The 20150-nt window shown below is 33.8% G+C and overlaps 2 protein-coding genes across 4 annotated transcripts; both read right to left on the bottom strand.

The window, feature by feature from the left end:
• Nucleotides 1-9349, bottom strand: LOC130612400 (GRIP and coiled-coil domain-containing protein 1-like). Of its 2 annotated transcripts, XM_057433705.1 has the most exons (15): nucleotides 9175-9349; nucleotides 8908-9057; nucleotides 7045-7113; nucleotides 6457-6545; nucleotides 5685-5880; nucleotides 5279-5438; nucleotides 5132-5200; nucleotides 4388-4525; nucleotides 3579-3855; nucleotides 2762-3004; nucleotides 1912-2495; nucleotides 1252-1373; nucleotides 1099-1164; nucleotides 838-967; nucleotides 1-250 (listed from the first exon to the last, which is right to left on the bottom strand). In XM_057433705.1, exons 4-15 carry the CDS (start codon nucleotides 6539-6541, stop codon nucleotides 209-211), a joined length of 2112 nt encoding a protein of 703 aa, XP_057289688.1. In that variant the 5' UTR covers nucleotides 6542-6545; nucleotides 7045-7113; nucleotides 8908-9057; nucleotides 9175-9349; the 3' UTR covers nucleotides 1-208. The 2 variants fall into 2 exon arrangements, with proteins under 2 accessions (XP_057289688.1, XP_057289687.1); XM_057433704.1 differs by lacking the exon at nucleotides 8908-9057.
• A 1233-nt stretch (nucleotides 9350-10582) lies between these two features.
• Nucleotides 10583-19799, bottom strand: LOC130612351 (uncharacterized protein KIAA0930 homolog). 2 transcript variants are annotated; one of them, XM_057433657.1, is made up of 13 exons: nucleotides 19633-19799; nucleotides 15880-16055; nucleotides 15458-15495; nucleotides 15211-15349; nucleotides 14161-14189; nucleotides 13959-14031; nucleotides 13487-13552; nucleotides 13327-13401; nucleotides 12839-13035; nucleotides 12345-12445; nucleotides 11981-12026; nucleotides 11572-11645; nucleotides 10583-11338 (listed from the first exon to the last, which is right to left on the bottom strand). In XM_057433657.1, exons 1-13 carry the CDS (start codon nucleotides 19760-19762, stop codon nucleotides 11286-11288), a joined length of 1197 nt encoding a protein of 398 aa, XP_057289640.1. In that variant the 5' UTR covers nucleotides 19763-19799; the 3' UTR covers nucleotides 10583-11285. The 2 variants fall into 2 exon arrangements, with proteins under 2 accessions (XP_057289640.1, XP_057289639.1); XM_057433656.1 differs by having other exon boundaries at nucleotides 13959-14189.
• Between the last annotated feature and the right edge of the window lie 351 nt (nucleotides 19800-20150).

Below are 20150 nucleotides of genomic sequence, written 5' to 3'. Positions count from 1 at the left end.
TATGAATGGTATATAAATATCTTCCAATTTCACCTGTAAAATACAATTCATCCTAAAAACTAAATATAATATATATACAAAAATAAACTAGATATAAAATTAAATGTTAAAAATTTAGTACGCCACGAATTTCACATGCACCTTCATTGAGGCTGTTACCACTACCCCAAGCTTTATTTTTCCTGAACTTGTACCATCATCGAGCCTGCTACCACCATCCCAAATTTTGCTTCTTCTGCACTTGCACCATCTAAATACCCAAAATACCTAAAAGCTATTAAACTTCAAAGATTTTGCATGAAAACAATTGTGATCTCAAATTATCAATAAGCAGAATGCATTATTGCTGATCCGAAGAAAATACAGTTCGACTATTTACAGGCTAAAAGATTTCAGATTACTAGCAGAACGTCTACTTAATATAAACGCCTTATTTTTCTTTGTATATTAATACTCGTTGTCAACACGATTTTATAATTGTGCTTCGTACACACGAAATGCAATGCAAATTGTTGCTTGTGCTAATATTGATTATAGAATGACAAATCTTTTGGATCAATTTAGGCCTGAAGTGCCCTATTAAGGTGACAGAAAATTATTATGTTGATGTCAGCATTATGTTACACATTCTTTTGTGGTGCTGTTTTTTGTCCAAAAGGGTATATTTTGTCGCTTTTTATTACAAAATTAGAATAATTTGAAAGTGTCCTAACTGTAGGCTGAAATTTAAAAAAAAGGAAGAGTTGAATAACGGCTTCTTTAAAATGGTTCTATTCACCAACTCAGCATTTTAATATATAAAGTTCTATGACAGATGAGAGAAAAACAAAATCTTACCTCAGCCGGGCTAAATGTTAAAATCGTTGATATAGCGTGTGACATTTGTTTTTTGACAGAAGGAGAATCAGTCAACATAAATTGCAGACAAACATTTTTCAAGTACTCCAAATTAGCTGATTCACGTGATCTAGAGAAAATAAAAATATAAAAACATGCACACACCTGGGTTAAATTTAAAGGTTTAATTTAAGTTAGCTAGTTAAGTTAAACTCCGTTTGTGTGACCATCACACGAAAAAACCATACGACAAGACGATACCTTCCTCTTTCTAAATTTCGTATTTCTTCTTTTAATGCTTGCATTTGATTAATGGATTGCTCCTCCCTAATAAGAAACATACATGCATCACGTGACTTCATGTTAGAATAGTGCAAATTTTATCCAATAATGGTAGCCTAGGTGGCAACTAACCTATGCTCTGCGTCTCTGACGTCAGATTGAAGATCGATAAGTTGGGATCGACATAATGAAAGTTCAGATTCATAATGTGATATTTGCTCCGTATAGTGGAATAAATTATGACCAGTTGGGCTCTAAAAATATCAGTAGCTATCGAACTCTATATCTGGTAAATCCCTATTCCCGATATTCTGGGTAATCGGCATCCCGAATACCTGCTATTTTAAATACATCGACTACCGTATTTCTTTTAATTTAGTGTACATTTAGTACAGTCACTTTAATTACAGGAAATTTTGAACTCTTAAAACTTAACCGCACTAACAATCAGAGGGGAAAAATTGTTCACTTTTTGGAAAAAAAGGCTATCAGCGCTAATTAGAAAGAACACCAAATTAGAAGAATTACGGTAGTACTCAAATACTCGGCATTTCGAATTCTTAGTACCCAAATACGCGGCATATCCATCTCGGTACCCAAATATTTGGCATATCGAATACTTGGTACCCAAATACTCGCATATTGAATACTTGGTACCCAAATACGCGGTATATCAAATACTCAGTACCCAAATACTCGGCATTTAGAATACTCGGTACACAAAATATAACAAACTCGTGTAATCTCGAATAGACTTTTCGGTTTTTAAACGATTAAGTGACCAGAACTTACTGTGGGAGATTGAACCAACATTTCCTCTACACTGCATGGTTCGTCCTGAATAAAAGAAAGATCGGAGGTTAAAAACGAGTCATTAACTGAACATCTTTGTTTGATGCTCTGCGTTTGAACCAAATCTTCTCGGTCGAACACTATCTTCTGCAGTCGCTCCAACTCAGTATCTTTTTCTTGCAACAAATCTACTGTTCTAATTCGTTGTTTATGTATTTCAGTATCTAACTGTTCAATGTTTTTCTTATGATCTTCACGCAAGCTTTCCAGTTGTAGCTCATAATTCTCTTTTGTGCATGTTATATCGATTTGAAGTTTTGTTATCAGACTTATGCTCTCCTTTTCTTTTTCTTCAAAATGTTCCTCCATATTTTTCATATCTGTCTGCAGTTTCTCAATTTTCGTTTTGTAATCGTTTATATCTTCTGACACATGGTCATCTTTTAAAACCTTGTTGTTGCGCAGCTTACGTTTATAACCTTCAAACTCGTCCTTGAGTTGTTTATATTCAACACGGCATGCGTGATGTGTTGGATCGTTTTTTAAAATATCGTCGATTTCTGAGTTGGATAAAATCTGAAGGTCTAAAACAAACAATGTCACACGTTCAGTTATTTATTGTTACACGCGCCGTTTTAACAAAAACCTGCGGGCTACTTTAACAAAAACTGACTGCAAGATTAGTTTACATGCTTCGTTTGGCTTAAATAACTAGATAGCGTAACATAGAGTTTAACTAAAGAAGGCCCCGTCTGTAACCGAAAGCCCACACACACGGATAGGATTTCAATTACAGACAGACGACAAAATAGCAAAAAAATATCAAAAACAACAAAATCTTAAAACTTACCTAAATGACGATCAGCTTTTTTCCACGCCATTTTTAATAAATTCCTTAACTTTGTCACTTGGTCCTGTAGTTCTTCAATTTTACTCTCGTTGTTCGAAAGGGAGTTTTGTGTACTCGACAGAGCAGAGTTTTCATCTTCCAGGTTTTCCAACCGTTCACGAAGCCTTCTTATAACAGCTTGATCCTCCTGTCTCTGTTTGTCGTAACTTCCAACAATCACTGATAATTCTGACAGTCTGGACTCTAACATAAACACAATGCAATTATTCAATTTTTGTTTTTAACTATTACGGTGATACACCTGTAACAACTCATTGGATTCAATTAAAAATAACCTTTATTGAGCAAATACTGGTCGCGTCTGCCCTTTATACGACGGCCCTAATTTCACAAGTCACAAAATTTGTCAGCTATAAGTGTTAATTAATTGAAATACCTATATGTAAACTTGCTAGTAATTGAAAATTTGTTCACTCCAGGGCCGTAACAGCATTGCATAAAATTTTTTGATTATGGTTAATATAAGTGACTTGTGCCGAGGATGGATCTCCCTACAGCCTTAAAACCGGAAACATTAAGGTACAACGAAAGGTCCCTTAGAGATTAATATATTATCATATTATTTCTGGATATTCCTTCTTTCTGCCAAATACTAATATACCTATTAAACCCGTTATTAGGACTTCCCACCCCATCAACAAGTATAGGCTTGTATAGGTTTCGACTTCAAAGCTCAGGGGAGGCAGTCGTGAAAGTTGAACACGTTAGTTGTTTAGCCACCACTTAACGTATCACAACACAACTACTCTCAACCTACCGAGCTCGGCAATCCTCTGTTCTTCGTGTTCTTGAGTCGACTTTAAAATTTCTTCAGCATGCTTTGCCCGCGTTTGTTCAATTTCAAGGTTACTAACATGTCCGATTTTTATCTGTTCCACTTGGTCAGCGAGACCTTTGATGATATTCTCAGGCCTCTTCTCATCTTCTTCTGAATGTTTAAGTTTTAAGAGATCTAGCTCGTCGGTAAGTTGTTGAATCGAATCCTGATAATCTTGATGTTGCTTCTCAGATAAGTTTGATATTATCAATTCCCTCTAAAAGTAATCATAACTGAACCGTTTAATACTGCATATGGAAGAATACTTACTGATGCAAGCAAAGGTACAGATATAAAGTTGCCAGAAATATCTATCGCAGATTGATATAAAACATTTAGAATTACATCAACACTTAAGCACGAAAAAAAGTAACTATTCTGCTTCGCATGCCAACCAAATGTGGAATGCGTAATAACAAGATTTTTATGATAAAGATAAAAACGTCTTCAAATGTTTCTCAGTAACAATTCCGCTTAATGTTGTCGATTCCTTTTCAAATTCAATTAACCGTTTCAGATTTCGTTGATGGGCAACTAAACGAGTGTTGCTTGTGATGTTGCTTTTAAAGAGCAATAAAGCTGGTAAAAATGCGCAAAATCATCCTTTTAAACAGAAGATCAAAAAAAACTTAAACAGTAAAAGTACCCAGGATACGTAGCTTTGTTCTATTTATCGTGTCGGAAGAGTGAGTTCTATTCTAATGTTAATGTCAAACATCGACAGTCCACTAATAAAACCTTTATCTTACTTCCGTCAGTTGGGTTTTTAACTCATTCTTTTCCAATCTTTCTGCTGCTACCAACTCTTGTAATTCTTTCATCATGGATGCATAGTTTTTCTCTTCACTTTCTCGATCACTTTGTTCTTGACACAACTTCCCTCTTATCTAAATGGAATAAGATATTGATGTAGCTGAGACAAAAGAAATTTAAGGACTATCAGGGCTGGAAATACCTAATGTTATGGAAAACGAATCATTGTTCTGATCGCTTAAGGTTTGCAGAAACAATGACAATCATTGTTGCCAATCTTCTACAACTTTTTACAAAAGTATTGAGACAATGGCACTCTTTTGAACAAAAGTTGTCAAAAGGCATCAACTCGTGAAGTTTGCTACTTTTTCAGATGCCCAGTTTGATAAGCAGCATTTAAATTGCACAAGTCGCACTTCATAGTATGTCCGCTTTACGGAATAATCCGTCCATGCCCATAAGGGTCAAGCAACCCTGGAAATGGAGAAAAACAGCCACATTGATGCTAATCAACAATTACCACATTTTCGTAGTTGAGATCAGATAAGATCCTAAATCCTAAATCCGCTGTGAACATTGACAAGTTTAAATTGTGTGAACCTAGTAAAGAAAAATAACTACTTGGGGGGAAAAACTTGCCGCCCTGTCTCAATATATTTTGTAGACTCTTGTAGGTTTAATACGTTAAGTTGACTCAAAACATATTTCTTCTACGAAAGATATCGCATACACAGACTTACTTCATTTTGTAACTTCACTGCATGTGTGTTCTCCTCTTCTAGTTTTGCAATTTGTGCTTTATGCTCCGCCTTAATAAAAATCAAAGATTTATAAAAGTTTTACTGTTGCACGTCAATAAAATACATGGACTATTTTTGAGCTCTTACTAGCATAGCCTTCTTGTCAGCTTGATATACAATTTCCATTTTATTTTTTCCTTCCGCCATAGATTGCAATGCTGTACTTAGGGCAGTGACTTTTTCTTCTAACGACTTTATTAATTCATCCTGGGAGCATTCAGTGTCTTTATCAGTTTCTTGAGTCTCACTAACAAAATGAAGACAGTTAAATATGGTTACAAAAAAAAAACAATTTCTTGGTTCAATGTTTTGTTGGTTCAATGTTTTGGTTGGTTCAATGTTTTGGTTAGTTCCACGTTGTAAACACTGATAAATTAATCAAATTATTGTTATTATTTATAACGGTAGCTAAATTTTACTTCACAAATTTTACCTAGGAAAACTTTACTTCAAAAATTCGCTTATTTAAGATGCTAAAAAAATGTTTACTCACTTTGATATACTTTCAGTAGAGGTGTCAAAATTTTCTTGTAATGCACCTAGTGGATCACTTTTAACTTTACTGCTTTCAGATGTTTCTTTGTTTTGACTAACAGCAGTTTTCTTTTGAGGTTTTGATGATAAAGTTTTTAAAGTTGTTTCAAGAACTTGCTTCTCTTCAAGTAAATTTTTATAGGCTTCAACCAGTGCTGGAAACAAACACAACACATAATTTAAGGTATATGGAAACACTGTCATATGAGCGCAAAGAATTACTTAACCCTTTACTCTAAACAGCATTTATACCGTAAATCTATCTTAATGTTTTCGTATTTGTCTTCCTGGTCTGAATCTTTACTTTCTATGCCTTGTTCCAAATAAGCGCCCCGGTATGTTGAAATAAGGACCCCCTCTGGCTATAGGAGGGGGGGGGGGTTGGTTATTCAATCAGGGGCGCTTATTGAAAAAATGCCTCTTAGGGGGGAGGGTTATTCTAGCAGGGGGCAGTTATTCAGCAGGGGGTGCTTGTTCCGTCATTCACAGTATGTAGAAAGTAAGGTTACAATAAGGAAAGCAAATTTTTAGCCATTAGTTAGTGACCACATTGAAATGAAGACCCATTCAAAAGAGAAGTATTTCTCTCCAGATTGGAGAGAAAATTTACTTTTCTTCAATTTTAATTTACTTTTCCAATATGTTCAGATCCATTAATGTTGATGTGACAGATGGCCAAAATTCAAAAATCCTTCACAAAAGTGTTAAGTAGATTTTAAGGACATATTTACCTGAAAAACGTGTTTCATAGCGAGAGAGTTTTCTGGTTAATTTTTCACAATGGTGTAACAATTCTTCATAAGTATATTTATCCATCAGACTAAAGTAAAAAAATAAATATTATAGTATTCGAGGATATTGTGTAAAGTCAACACTCACAAAAGTAGATTTGAAAAGGAAAACTTCCAGGTAACATTTAACCTCAATAAGACCTCAAAATGTCAAGCAACAATTTCGATTTAAAAAAATTTTTCACTTGTAGTTGTATAGGAATCTTTTAGTTTTTGTAAAAATCTTTTTTAGCTTTCATAGTATTAGCAAAGATGATTCGAAGTGATAAGAAAATCAACTGTATTTATAGGTTTATAGTTACAACATGAGGATTTGGGAGAGTTGTTATGAAATGACATAAAATTATAACATTTGCTAAAAAGAACTTATATTCTCCTTCCCAATTAAACAATTACAAAAAACAGGGATTCTGATGTAAGAAGTTGCTTAGTTCATTATGATCATTTTTTAGCTTCAAAGAGAAATATGTACATGATGTGCTAGATATGTGAATGGCAAGGAGTCAAAATTTTGTAATGCTTACTTACTTGTTACTTTACCGTTTTCGATGTTGTTACATCCAGGTGACAGAAGTCTCCTATGCAATATCTCCTTAGCTACAAATCAGAAAATAGAAAACCATACTATTTTTTAGAACAAGTTTCATTCCTCTGTCAAATGATTATATTAATATTTTATAAATGTTAACACAGAAATGGATATGATATGCAAGTGAGTAGATATAAAAAATGTATTATATAATCCTTTTAGTGTGTTTTAGCGAAGCAGTTTAGTTCTTCAGTAACAAAATTGCTCAGATTTTATATCTGACTTTCAAACATCAAAAATGTAAGAAAAAACCACTAAATGCAGGATCCCGCAATCACAGTAGATATTTGTCAAAATGCTACATGATAGAAAAATCCATTATGGGATCGTCTCCAAGACAGTTTCATTTTTGATACGAACTGATAGGATTTTCATCGTATGGAAATCGTTTCAATATTTTCTTTACATCATTTCATAATCGTATTATGAAACAAATTAAATGTTTCATATTTGTTCACAAAACGATTTTATAACAGACTAAGAAAAATGAAACAATTTTGAAACTATTGTGAAACGATTTTGAAACGATTTAGAAAAACTAATGAAAATTTAAATGTTGTCTCTCGCTAAAAAATCAAGTTGAGCTCATATAAAAGATCTTTGAAAGTTGTCTAAAATTTTTTTTATTTTTTGGAAAAATCTTTGTCCGTTCTTGAGATATTTGTCTTAAAAGTAGCGCTAATTACGTGAAATTGTGATGTCGTTGAGCATAATTATGGTAACTAAATAAAAAAAATTATGTAAAATGTTCAAAACTCGTCAAAGTGAACGGCCAGAAAACATTTTTAACTCTATATGGCTTTTCAAAAATGTTAAATTAACACCCTTGCCGAGCATACTCATGCATAATTAGTAAATCTTCTTAGTCCAAATTCTAAAGAATTTTAAAAAAAAATATTTAAATTCCTAGACAACCTTTTAAGCTCTTTCATATGAGCTCAACTTGATTTTTCAAGGGAGTTAACCTTTAATACAATTGTCAAAATATCATTTGTGATACAATGTACAGGTGTTAATGATGTATTATAAAAAGGAATTTTGAAATGATTGTGAACCAATTAAAAACCAATTATACTTTTTAAACATAAAAAATTTTTTCGTAAAACTGGCCATATTTCGTTTTAAAATGACAAGAACATGTTCTTTCTAAGCTTAAATATCACCGTATTTTGGTTATATAATTTTGGAAACATGATGTTATATATGAAATTTTAATGTCGCAGTATTTCGTTCTAGATTAAAAAGAACAAGTCACTTTGAAGCTTAAATATCGCCCTATTTTGTTATGTGTGTAAATGAAAACGTACCAGGATAGGTGATAAATATCTCAAAAATAGCCTCTCTTTTTTAGCACCCTTTGTATTTTTCACTACCGAGAATAGAGGGTTCAAAGTCCAACTTGCCTTACTGGGAAATTGGAGATGGTGTCCTAATTTCGAAATTCATGTTGAGGTTGGTATGATACTTTTAAACCAACTACAGGTCCACATTTTTAAGGGTGGCCATAATGATTAGAGGGAAAACATGACATTTAGACGGCTAGGGTTTTATAAATAGGGGACGGATTTTTCATGTAGTTTTAGGTGATTTTTTGTTAATTTAGCTTTAATTTAATTCAGATACTTGTAGTTCTTGTTTACTTAAAGCTTTTTCTGTGAGAGTTTAACCATGAAAAGTCTGTGTTTTCCCTCAACCAAAAGTGGTACCACGTGACATTCTGACTGGAGAATGTCTTGGATATGGATATGTTTTGCAAGGAATAATTTACAGTAATTTACAGAATTAAACTCATTGTTCTACACGATGTAGACTGCCAACCAAAGACCAAGTTTCTGATCTCTCACGTCAAGTGGTACATATAGCTAGCTAGCTATACCGTGATTGCAAGATCCTGAACGTTTAGCCGTTTTTCCTGTTGTATATATGTTTTTAGTTTGCTGAAGGGTTGAGTCCTGTTAATTTTAATGAAAAATCGTCTTTGTTACATCTAGCTAAGCCATTGAGTCATACAGTGCTGCCTAAAAAATAGCCTGCTATAGCTGGCTAGAAGAAAAGAAAAAAATACTTACTTGCTCATATAAACAATCCCCATAAGAAATTTAATAGGCAGAATGTTATCTATTTAGTTTCCTTACTATACTTAAAAAGGTTAAAATGTTTTAAAACAAAATAAAAAAAAGTTTGTGGCCAGTCTATTTTACTTTTATCAATGTGGGTAAAGCAACATATAAAAATGACCTGCATTCGTCCACCCACGTTTTCATGAAAATCTGTCCCCCTGGTGTCTCAGCCCTCGGCGCGCGCGGTAAAAATTAGCCATAAACTGGTGTAAAAAATCCATGGGAATGCGCCCGTCTTACATATTTTAGGTACATATTTTAGGCATCGGTATTTCGTGGATCTGTGTTCGCCTGTTCAAGTAATAACATTGCTCTGCGAGGGTCTCGAATAAAGTTAAGAAGCAACTATTTTCTCCGCAGGACAGACACAAGGGTGCACAGACAAGGTGTTGTTGTTTTCTAAGATAAAATATAAGTAATATTTCGCTGTTAAATTGTGAATATTACAAGTAAAATGCTGCTAAAAGATAAAATTACATAGGCCGGAGCGAGTAGAAATCACAAATTGTGTTAACATCATACTTGTTTTACAGGACGAGAAAAATCATCCTCTATCTATTTATTCTTTATCGAGTTATATACTCCCTGTCCAACACAAAGCACAAAATCCTGCAACGAAGCCTAATAAAACCTAAAAACTTAATGCACTTTGTCCATATTATACTAAGCGCAAATAGCTCATCTCGAGCTTTTTTGTTGGTGCACTTTAATCTTTAATTTAATTTTTATATCAAAGTTCACACGCGCTAAAAAAAAAAAAAAACTCTTGAGCTAAGATATAGATGTCCGTACTTTACTTGACTATCCTTACAAATATCGAAGGATTACCCTGTCTATTATTTTCAGGAGAGGCCGTGCTTAGATGGGGAATACTAGAGTATTTAATGCTCGTTTTGAGCTACGCAGACCGATTTAGGTTCCGCGCTCTACCAGACTACACTAGCACTAAGTTACGCGTCACTTTTGCGCCGTCGCAGAAAAAGCACGGAACCGGTGGCTGCTGTATTTTTCTCACAAGTTGCAGAATCACCTCCTCACATAAAAAACGAGAATAGAGTCCCCTTTATTTTCTACAAAAATATGTTAAATTTTCGAAAATTCGGGAGACAATGAAATTTTTTTTCACTCATCTTATAGAATTTATTTTAGCTATCAGCAGGCAAAGTTCAAACATATTTTCGCCAACTTTGGCGAAGATGTATCGCCAATTTTTCGACTCGAGCAAAAGAAGTGCAAGTCAAATTTGCGAATTTGACTGACTAATTGTCTTCTTTGTTACGGCACAGCTTTTATGAATCTGCGAGTGTTTTACGAGAGTAAACCCCTTCAAGTGTCGCAAAATCTACAGAGAACAATATGCTTTTAATTTGTTGTAATTCTAATATAAGATTGAGTAATACGTACAATTCTGTTTAAATAAAGTTGCGGCGTATAAGGTTGGATTATGTGAATATTAAGATGTTTATATCTTTTCACAACAGAAACTCTAGATGAAAATGATAGATCAAAAACTAGTTAATACTAAAAAACCTAAAATTACTGAAAATTCTATCAAAAATAAAATCCACATGTAAATTAAAATAATCATTACAAATTTATAATTAACCAAACTGCAAAAATATGTTTCCTGAAAGAAACAGTTGCTTGTTACTGCACAGAAAATTTAAGTTGGTGCGCTCAAAGAGTAAAATCTCACCTACGCACTGTATCACAGTTCTATTTGATGTGATACGTGGTTTTTTTATAACAACATAAGGATTTCATTTGTTAGAAATTAAGAACAACTTAGGAACATGTTCGGCCTACACGTATCTTACATCGAAGAACATTGATCAAGAAATCCAACAAACTCTCAAGAAATATTAGGACAATAGGTGCAAAATAATAAGAACGTGACAAGGCTTTTTCGAAGTTTGGTGTTCTTATAAAAAAACGTAAATACGCAAATATTACTGATATTTACTAAACAATGTATTTACAATGTCTGATATTTTGATCCACGAAATAGTTTTTAAAAATATACAAATCTCTAAAAATATAATATTATAATAATTGATCTATCAATGTCTCGATTCTTTTAAAAAAACAGGCTTTTGTTTCACCTGTATAACATCTAAATAAAAAAAAGCCAGATTTTTTTATTGTAGTTGCGGGAAGTTTAGAAATAAATTCTGGTGTGTGAGTCCAATGCTTGATCGTAAACAAGCAAAATTTAGGTGTGTGATTCCAATGCCTGATTGTAAACAAGCATACACATTTTTAGACAAACAATACTTGCTTCAGATTCCCTACCTACATTCTACCTCAAAAATTTACTGTCTGTATAAGAAAACACAAAAAGCTTACCCTTCATAATGCGACTCCACGGTAACGTGACGTAAGTCAAATGAGGACTTAAGGTTGGAATACTAGATTTTTTTCTATATTAAAAAAACATATGGACGTGAATCATAAGCATTAGATCCAGAGAAATATGTTCCACACACTTTAGTTTAGGGTTTTTAAAATGTGTAGAAAATACCTATTTTTTTTGCTAACATTGACGAAGTTGAAAGATATGTTACTGATGCAGAAATCAATACTAAGAAAATAATTTCAAACAAAAAAATGGAGGGGAAAATCGATCTATTTATACCTAAGTCAAATTTTCTTTGCTTCTCAACTTAATTACAATATTCTCAAACGTGTAAATCTCAGCTATCTCATATAGCTAGACAGTACCTAATTTGGCATACATAGAATGAATAGATCTTACTTTTGTTGAAACCATTTCACTGTGTTTGACCATAGTTTTGCTGCGCCTGAAAAAAAATTATGGGCATTAGTAAGAAACTTTGATCCATCTTGCCACATCAACTACTCTTTTTTTTATTAATAATTGATTTTTTTGCACATCGTCTCAAACATCACCCTCTAAAAATTGATTTATAATTGTTTATTCGGGTAAGTTCATATAATATCCTTTATCACTCATTCGCCCTGGGTAAATTGTTTATCACTCATTCACCCTGGGTTAATTGTTTAACAATTGTTTAAAATTTTGGAAATTTATAAAGCAAATGTTTAAGTTTGGCATTGTTTATAAAAGAAGATGTAACCGACACACTTAATCACCTTACCTTCATTTGGGGAATTTCTATCACACTTCGGACATCTATCTGGGTGAGTAGTTGTTGGAACGTAAATTTGAGCATTTTCTTCGATTTGACAATTACATGAGCTAGAACAGAACAGCAGTAAGAAGAATTGATTTTGCTAAACTTCCGAAACAATATAGGGCAGTTTTCAAATGCAAATACTCCTGAAAAAGTGCAGGTTATAATATCCACTATGTCAGAATCCTGTCTGGCCACTCTTAGGGTGATAAAAAACACGTACTAACATTTATACAAGGGTTGCTTTGGATTGTTTTTAAAGTGAAGATTCAGGTTGTCTTTAAAATTGTGTTGAAATTTCAATTTCTTTTAATTGACAAGATCACATTTTGACCGTCTTTTGTAACGTTTTGCAAATTCGGTAATTTGTTTTATTCTCTCTTGACTTGGGGAACAGTCTGACAGCACTAGTATGTGAACATTCACTGTGGAAAGAGAAAAAACAAATGTATAATTACCTTGCTTTATTCTCAGAGAGAGAACGATGTCTATTAATAGTATTGTGTTCAACTAAGTCATCCCTACAAAGACCAACTCTCATTTCTGCATAACCCTTGCCATGTGGTCCACGCATGCGTATATACTCAAAATGTTCATTAACACCCGTCATCCAACTGAGAGACATTTTTTGTGAAATCTTAGTCCCTAGAGATGTCTAAAAAAGAATTAAATACAAACAAACTCTCCACTATAATTGACTGAAGAACTATCCGCTACAGCTTTTGAAGTAACTTCTTGCTTTGGTTTCTAAAGTAACTATCTTATTCCAGGAAATTACCTGGGTACAAAATTAACTATCATGATATTAACATAAAGGAGAATAATAGGTTATTGCCTATAACAACTTAAAAAAAAGAATTTAATAAACACGATTTAGCTTTTTACAATAGCTTATGAAAACTCTCCAGCACAGTGTTTAAAACAACACCAGTTTTTAAACCTATACCTTAGCATCGTATACTGTCAGAAGAGCTTCATGTTTAACCGAACCCAAGAAAACCACAGCATGGCCTTTGTTTCCCTAAAATATAAGTAAAATTACATGGAACTGTATCTTGGATGGTTTTCAAGTGTATAAATAATGATAGAAACAATGTTCTGCTAACCTTGTATCTAGCTGTTAACTCAACACAGACTATTTCATTCTCTTGAACAGACAACGACTCAAACACCTAACAATAAAATTCAAAAAATTACCATAAATACCATAGGGGAAAAAATTCAAGTACAATTCAAGCAAGAAGTGGCCTTGTACTTAAAACTTACTCATTTATAAAAGTTTCAAAGAAAGGAATGTATATGCTATAACGGTTGCCAAGAAAAAAATTTCAAATTTCTAACAAGTCATGTAATAATGGTATTGAAGCAAAAAAATTTGCTAATTTCTTTCAGGCAATTCTTTGACATATGGAAGCATTGACAAAGTACACAGAATAGTTATTAAAGAAAGAAAGGAAAAGTCAAGTATTAGTCTTCTTGTTCTTATAAGGGAATAAGGCATGAATGCAAGTACATAAAAACCTAAATTTAAAACATAAAATAATAGATATAAATAGAATATGTGATAAATAAATTTACCTCGTCATAACTGTCTATGATAAAAAATATGTTTGGGTATGATAAGTCTGAACTTTCACCCTTACTGTCCATTCTAAAACAAATATAAATATAGATGTTGTTGATGGTAGAAACATCATAAAGAATAGCATGTAGCATTATAGCATCTTTGGCATCAAAATAGCATTTCAAGTAAAAATAATTTTTGATTGAAACAACCAACCTTCTCATATGATGTGAAGCGTGGACATTCTAAAAATGTATTGACAAATGTTATGCCATGTTCTGGGAATTAATCTTGACTGGAACTTATTTCCATATTTTTCAGGAATTTCGCAGAAAAATCTGTGAAAGTGATGAAATTGAATTCTCTTAAGATAATTCAGAGTATTGTTGTCACTAGAACTGCACTACTAAGAAGAATGTATACATGAAATTTTTTATCAGGGATTTGTAATAAATGAAAAATTTAGATTTTTTCTAGACTTTTTTGCCCTCAAGGTTTGAGTTGAACAAAAAACGATGTTGTCTAAGCTCCATATGATCACGTTTCGATGACTTTAGAACAAAACACAGTCATTGTTTATATACGATCGTGTTTTGATAATTTTAGAACAAAATACAGCATTTTTTAAGCTCTATATAATCACGTGTGATGGTTGTAGATCAAAATACAGCATTGTTTGCATTCGCGATCTGTTGATTTGAACGCTGAAAATTATGTATATACTTCATAAAAAACTTTTGTTTTAAAATAAATAATAAAAAATAGAAATGGTTAATTTAACCACTGGCAAGAAAACAACCAACAAGAGATGTGAAACTGTTTTATACTATATCTCAGTGAAGCTTCATATTTCCATATTGATTGGTTATGTTAAGAGTTTTTGGTATCCAAACGCTACTGTACAGCCACGCTCTTGATAAATAGTTTTTTATTGTTGCTTAAATTTTAGGAGCGTCTTTTCACTTAAAAGGGGAACATTTGACAGTTCGTTTTTGTGACAGTCCAATATAAATTTTCAACAATCCGTTACCCTTTGACCAGTCTTGTCAATGACAGAAAGACTACGCATTGAACAAAATGCGGTGTCAAGTGATTTTCAATTCTTCAATTAGTTTTTCTACAAAAAATGTAGCCATGTTCTATTGTTATTACGCGTGCAATTAAGACTTTAAAATAGCACATCTAATTCTTTCTAAGGCAAGTGTGACCACACATGGTAGAATGACAAAATTGTAACACATGATCTTAAATAAACTAATCACCAACCAGTGTTTTCTTGCTCAAAACTTTTAAATCTTGATTGGGTAACCGAGCACAAATTGCACAAGTTAATTTGTAGTCAAGATCATGCATTATCATGTTCAAATAAACACTTTCTTCCCAGTTGATGTGTGGATCACCAAGACTGTACGAGATAATGAAAAGAAAATGGACTCACTCTCACAATATGTAATTGAGTATGTGTGGATAAAATAAAGTTTTAGGAAGTCTGCCAAGAACTCAGAGCACCTACCCAGGAAGAGACTTGCTTGTTTTTCTAAAGACCTTCACCTAAAAATAAGGTATAGCAAAAAAATTAAAACTTTTGCATACAAAGAAGAGTCAATCAAATTTTTTTATTTTCTCACTGAAGTCAAGAGCCACTACAGAGCTATATATCTGTAGAATGTTTGCTTTTTTTGCGGAGCCATGGTTTAGATTGGGAGTTCCAGAGTCTTTAATGCTCATTTTAGGCTATGCATACCCCATTAGGGCCCACTCGCTACCAGAAAACTCCCTGCAACACTTAACATCCTAAACAGTGTTCCATCCAATTTCCCTAACATTGCTTTGGTTAACCCAGGGCTATGGTAAAATTTACTCGCCTATACTGAATCAGCATCAAGGTGCCACAAAATCTCAAACTAACTGACATATTCTGTAATAACCACTTACTTCTTGCCCCTGTTCTCCAGGTTTATTTTGAACGTAAAACAACATATCATCATCTTCCTGATGTGATTTAGAATTAGTTTTTTCAGTGAGATTCTCTTCATCTTGAATAATGTCCATGTAAAATGTTCCATAAAGTTGAGGCCAAATCGATTCCTTAGCTAATAGGACAAATCCATCTATAAAATAAAAAATTTACCATTTGTACAAAAAAACTATAGTTAATGAAAAACTAATGAAAGTATGCAATTAACTACATTAGTAGCATCTCTTATAATAATAAGGAGACTGTCTCTGTCCGTAACAGGCAAAGTAGACGTGTTCATTGGTTAATTATCCAGACGTTAAGGCAGTACGTCAGTGCACATAAACTGATGTCAATAACTTTTTTTAAATTAGCAAAGCCACTGCATTGCACTTTTATGTAAGAGGCTAAATGACTTAGAAACTGATAAAAAATCAATGGTTAATGAGCCACAATTTTACTCTATAAATAAAAATACAAAAGAGATATAACCCATATTAAAGGTTTTTGTACCACGGTTGTTTTGAGATTTCATGTATATTAATTCATAATGGCAGACCTTACATATTACACAGAAAAGTGAAACTATTATTGAAAATTCTTGCCTAATAAATGAGGCAAAGATAAAATAAGATTGTGAGTAAAATTATTATATACATTTTGAAAACTTGTCCAAGGGAAACGATTTATCGTTACTGTCTTTATTGCTTCGTGAAAACAATCGTTTTTGCCAATTTTTCAGGCCTGATTATCTCCTTAACTGTTGGTTGAAAGCACATGGTTGAATGATCCTAAAAACCGATCAAAATAATGTATAGGAGATACATTATTTTGGTCGGTTTCAAGATCTTTCCAATAGGTGCAATTTTTGGTGTATTGACGAGTCATTGATGAAGTTAACAAAATTCTAATTACATGATTTTTCAGTCGTTCTTTCACCAAGGTGGAAAAGCTTAACGACTGGGTTTAACTAATTTGTGCTAGAATCAGATAGAAGTCAATTTAGTATAATGAAGCTAAACTGCAAGTTTTGCTCATGTTAATTGTGGTGACAGAATTACAGTTCTTTAGTATCGTGGTTAATTGAACATGTCATGTAGAGCCTGGCACAGTGGGGGTGGTTTCTACCTATAGACCTAATCTTAAAGATTGCCAGGGTTATTAGTCTCACTTGCCTGTAAAGGAACTAGACCCTACCCAGGTCTTGATTATTAATGGTTACATATAAGAACCCAACATCCCACACTGAACAAGTTCTTCAGATGTACCTTACAGCTTACAGTTACCCACCCTCCCACCCTTTTATAAATTGATTTTCTTCAACTATTTCTTTTTTATTTTATGTCATCAACATGACCACTAATGGTGGATGAGATACCAATTTAATTGATCATCGTGGTGCAATGGACTCTAGTCGAAATCGAAATATCATAAACGTTTCCAATGCAACTAAAGACAACCCCATCACAACTGTTATGTGAGCACGCAGCACAACATAACCAGACAAATTGCTTCTGCCTCAAGGTTTCCCTGACATTTCTTTTGGCTCATGTTATGTCAGGGTTTTAGAAAGAACAAGTCTGTAGGGAGCCATTAATTTAATTGGTGGGTGTGTTGGGCCTCCTTCGTCAGCCGTTTAGGCAAGTAATGTGTTGATAAAAATCATTGTAGAATAAGAACACCAGTAATTAGCATGTGCCTGACGCTCAGGACATGTCGATGCGCCTGACGCTCAGGGCATCTCATCTGTCTCATGCACCTGACGCTCAGTGCATGAAAACGCCTATAACGCATATCATGACGCTCAGGTTATGCATTATATTTTTGTGCATATGACGAAGCTCAAAGGAGGCACCTTCATTCCTACCCATTCCCCAAAAATTTCCATAAATAGTATATGCATACTGAATGTGTTGTATCTACTCATTCCAACAGAAATACATTGTTTCTATCAATTTGTGTAATTATTCTGGAACCCAAAGCAATTAAGTTAATGATAAGTTGACTTCTATCTGACTTAATGAGTTAGTTTGCATATAAAATAGAGCAAAATAAAAAGACTTTTTCAGAGTGAGTTCCAGAGTGAATACACACCCAAGAATTTTAGTAGGGTTCTCAAATTCAGCTTTTCAATTAATATACTTATATGGAAAAAGCACAATTTAAATGTACATTAACCTATAGAAAGTTAATTGCTGAAAAACACACTTTTAAAGAAGTCTAAGATGGCCTGTTGTGTTATCATAAGTGACTGGCAACCAAGTGTAACAGTCAATTGTTTTAAGGGCAAGGGTGATGCCCTAGAAAGAGGTATAATTATAGAGTGTTCAAAAGTGATTGATGAGATATATACTAAGAGAATTGTGCAGGTTTGTCTTTATAGCGCATGCGAACACACTTGCACACCTCCACACACGCCTAAGAAATAATTGGGTGTTGTTTTCAGGTCTTAATTGCACGTCATTGCACGTTAATTGCAATTTGTGCAAGCCCAACCTTTATTTGACAACTGTTTTTTTTAAAGTGTGGCACTACAGATGTAATTTATTTGGACAGCTTAAGGAAAAGTATTTAGTAAAGAGAAAGAATCTCTATTTTGCCTTTATATATTTGGAGTAAGCTTTCATCAGAGAGCCACATAAAGTTATTTTGTGGGCAATGAGAAATTAAGTGTGAATGAGTGGATAGTTAAGATGTTCCCGTCTATATGTATAGCAATGGTAGGAGTTGTGTTAGCATTAACAATTCATGCTGGTGTATATCAAGGTGCTGTGCTTTTTTCTTGATGGAGTTCAGAACAGAATTAGTTTGAAAAATTGAAAGAGTAAATCTTATCTACACCCAGTTAGCTAGTTCTAAAGATGATCAGGGTAAATAATTTCCTTGTTATTTTTGCCAAGTTGCCAGAAGTGATGGTATATAATCAAAAACAAGAGGGTGCCGATAAGCCGCAAACGCCCGCATATATACGGGCGAGTTCGGGCGACTTTTCAAATAAAATTGGGGTTTGCCCCCCAAAATCGCCCGCACTTTCCCGAAATCGCCCAGGACATTCCCGAAATGCAATTCCTTGTAACAAACCATACCACATAGTAAGTTTATTTTAATTTTTATAGTTTTTTTGAATCACATTAGTGTCTGGTTTTTTTCTTTTTCGGGCATTATTCGGGCCTATGCGGGTTTTTTCGGGCGAATCCTTAAATTTTTTTCAAAACGCTGAACTCGCCCGAAAACGCCCGCACTTTTTACGGCGTATGCGGCTTATCGGAACCCTCGTTCAAAACCATGGTTTGGTTGCGAGAGTGGGGCCCCTAGAATGCCAGATGTTTTATTTTGACTAATTTTAAGGATGAAATCAACATTTTAGGAATACAGGAACAGCAAAATTGATTGGTAAAATATCTTAATTTTCTAACAAGCTGGACAGGATGGTCCAGGGCACAAAATGAGAAAAAAACTAGCTAGCTATATACAATAATATTCATGAAAATAAAATAAATAATAATAATAATAATAAATATTTTAAGTGGCTAGGCCAGAAAGTTAAAAAAAACCATACTTATAGTGGATTGTTTCCACTGGGGCCACTAAAAATACCTTGTTTAACCTAGCATCTGCAACTTTGTGCCTGCCACAGATGTTAAAAACTGTTGAAAATGTTATCAAATTAGACTCCCCATTTATTGCTGGGTAAAGTTCGTGGAGAGCGTTGTCTGAGCCACATTTATTACCTTCATCTTCTAATGTATTTCTTGGGCTTTCTTTCTGTTTATCCATTAGAGTTTCTAATGCTGCCATTAAGGTTTTGCTTTCACTTTCAGCCATCTTTTCCTCAGTTTGCACGTTCTGTGTGTGTGACATTCGATTTTTCGTATTTCCTCTGTTTCTTGCGCCATGGCGCGTATGAGTTTATCATATTTTGGGCGTTTGAGGCGTCTTGATGGGAGCATCCTCGTCCTCAGGGTCTCTTGGCCCCTGAGCCGTTATCACGGCGCAGCAAAGCCTCGTCCCTAGGGTATCTTGTATAAAGGCAGTAGGTTTCCACTCCAACGAATGCGGTCGAATCGATCGACGTTAATAGAACCGAACTAAAAATGGAAAAATTGCATAATCTTCGCCAATCGCCGTCGACCTGGCGGTCGAATTCTTTTTTTTTTAGGTTATAGGTATATTTCGCCGGTATATAAATGTATCTCATATTACAGACCTTGATAAAACAGAAGTTGAAGTAGACGTTTATCAAAGTTGT

Source organism: Hydractinia symbiolongicarpus, chromosome 10, assembly GCF_029227915.1.
Source record: "Hydractinia symbiolongicarpus strain clone_291-10 chromosome 10, HSymV2.1, whole genome shotgun sequence".
Classification (NCBI taxonomy): Eukaryota; Metazoa; Cnidaria; class Hydrozoa; order Anthoathecata; family Hydractiniidae; genus Hydractinia; species Hydractinia symbiolongicarpus.
This window is presented reverse-complemented; position numbering and strand designations above follow the sequence as displayed.

Bases quoted from the DNA above. Each gene is read 5' to 3' on its own strand.
- LOC130612351 (XM_057433656.1), bottom strand. From the start codon at position 19,762: ATGTCACACACACAGAACGTGCAAACTGAGGAAAAGATGGCTGAAAGT. The intron at 14,190-15,210 runs GTTGGTGATTAG...ATACATTTTTAG, and splicing joins TTTTGAGCAAGAAAACACTG to AATGTCCACGCTTCACATCA. The intron at 11,646-11,980 runs GTAAGATCTATT...TTTTTAATATAG, and splicing joins GTGAAATGGTTTCAACAAAA to AAAAAAATCTAGTATTCCAA.
- LOC130612400 (XM_057433705.1), bottom strand. From the start codon at position 6,541: ATGGATAAATATACTTATGAAGAATTGTTACACCATTGTGAAAAATTA. The intron at 5,201-5,278 runs GTAAGAGCTCAA...ATTTTTATTAAG, and splicing joins CTGACAAGAAGGCTATGCTA to GCGGAGCATAAAGCACAAAT. The intron at 968-1,098 runs GTATCGTCTTGT...TATTTTCTCTAG, and splicing joins CGAAATTTAGAAAGAGGAAG to ATCACGTGAATCAGCTAATT.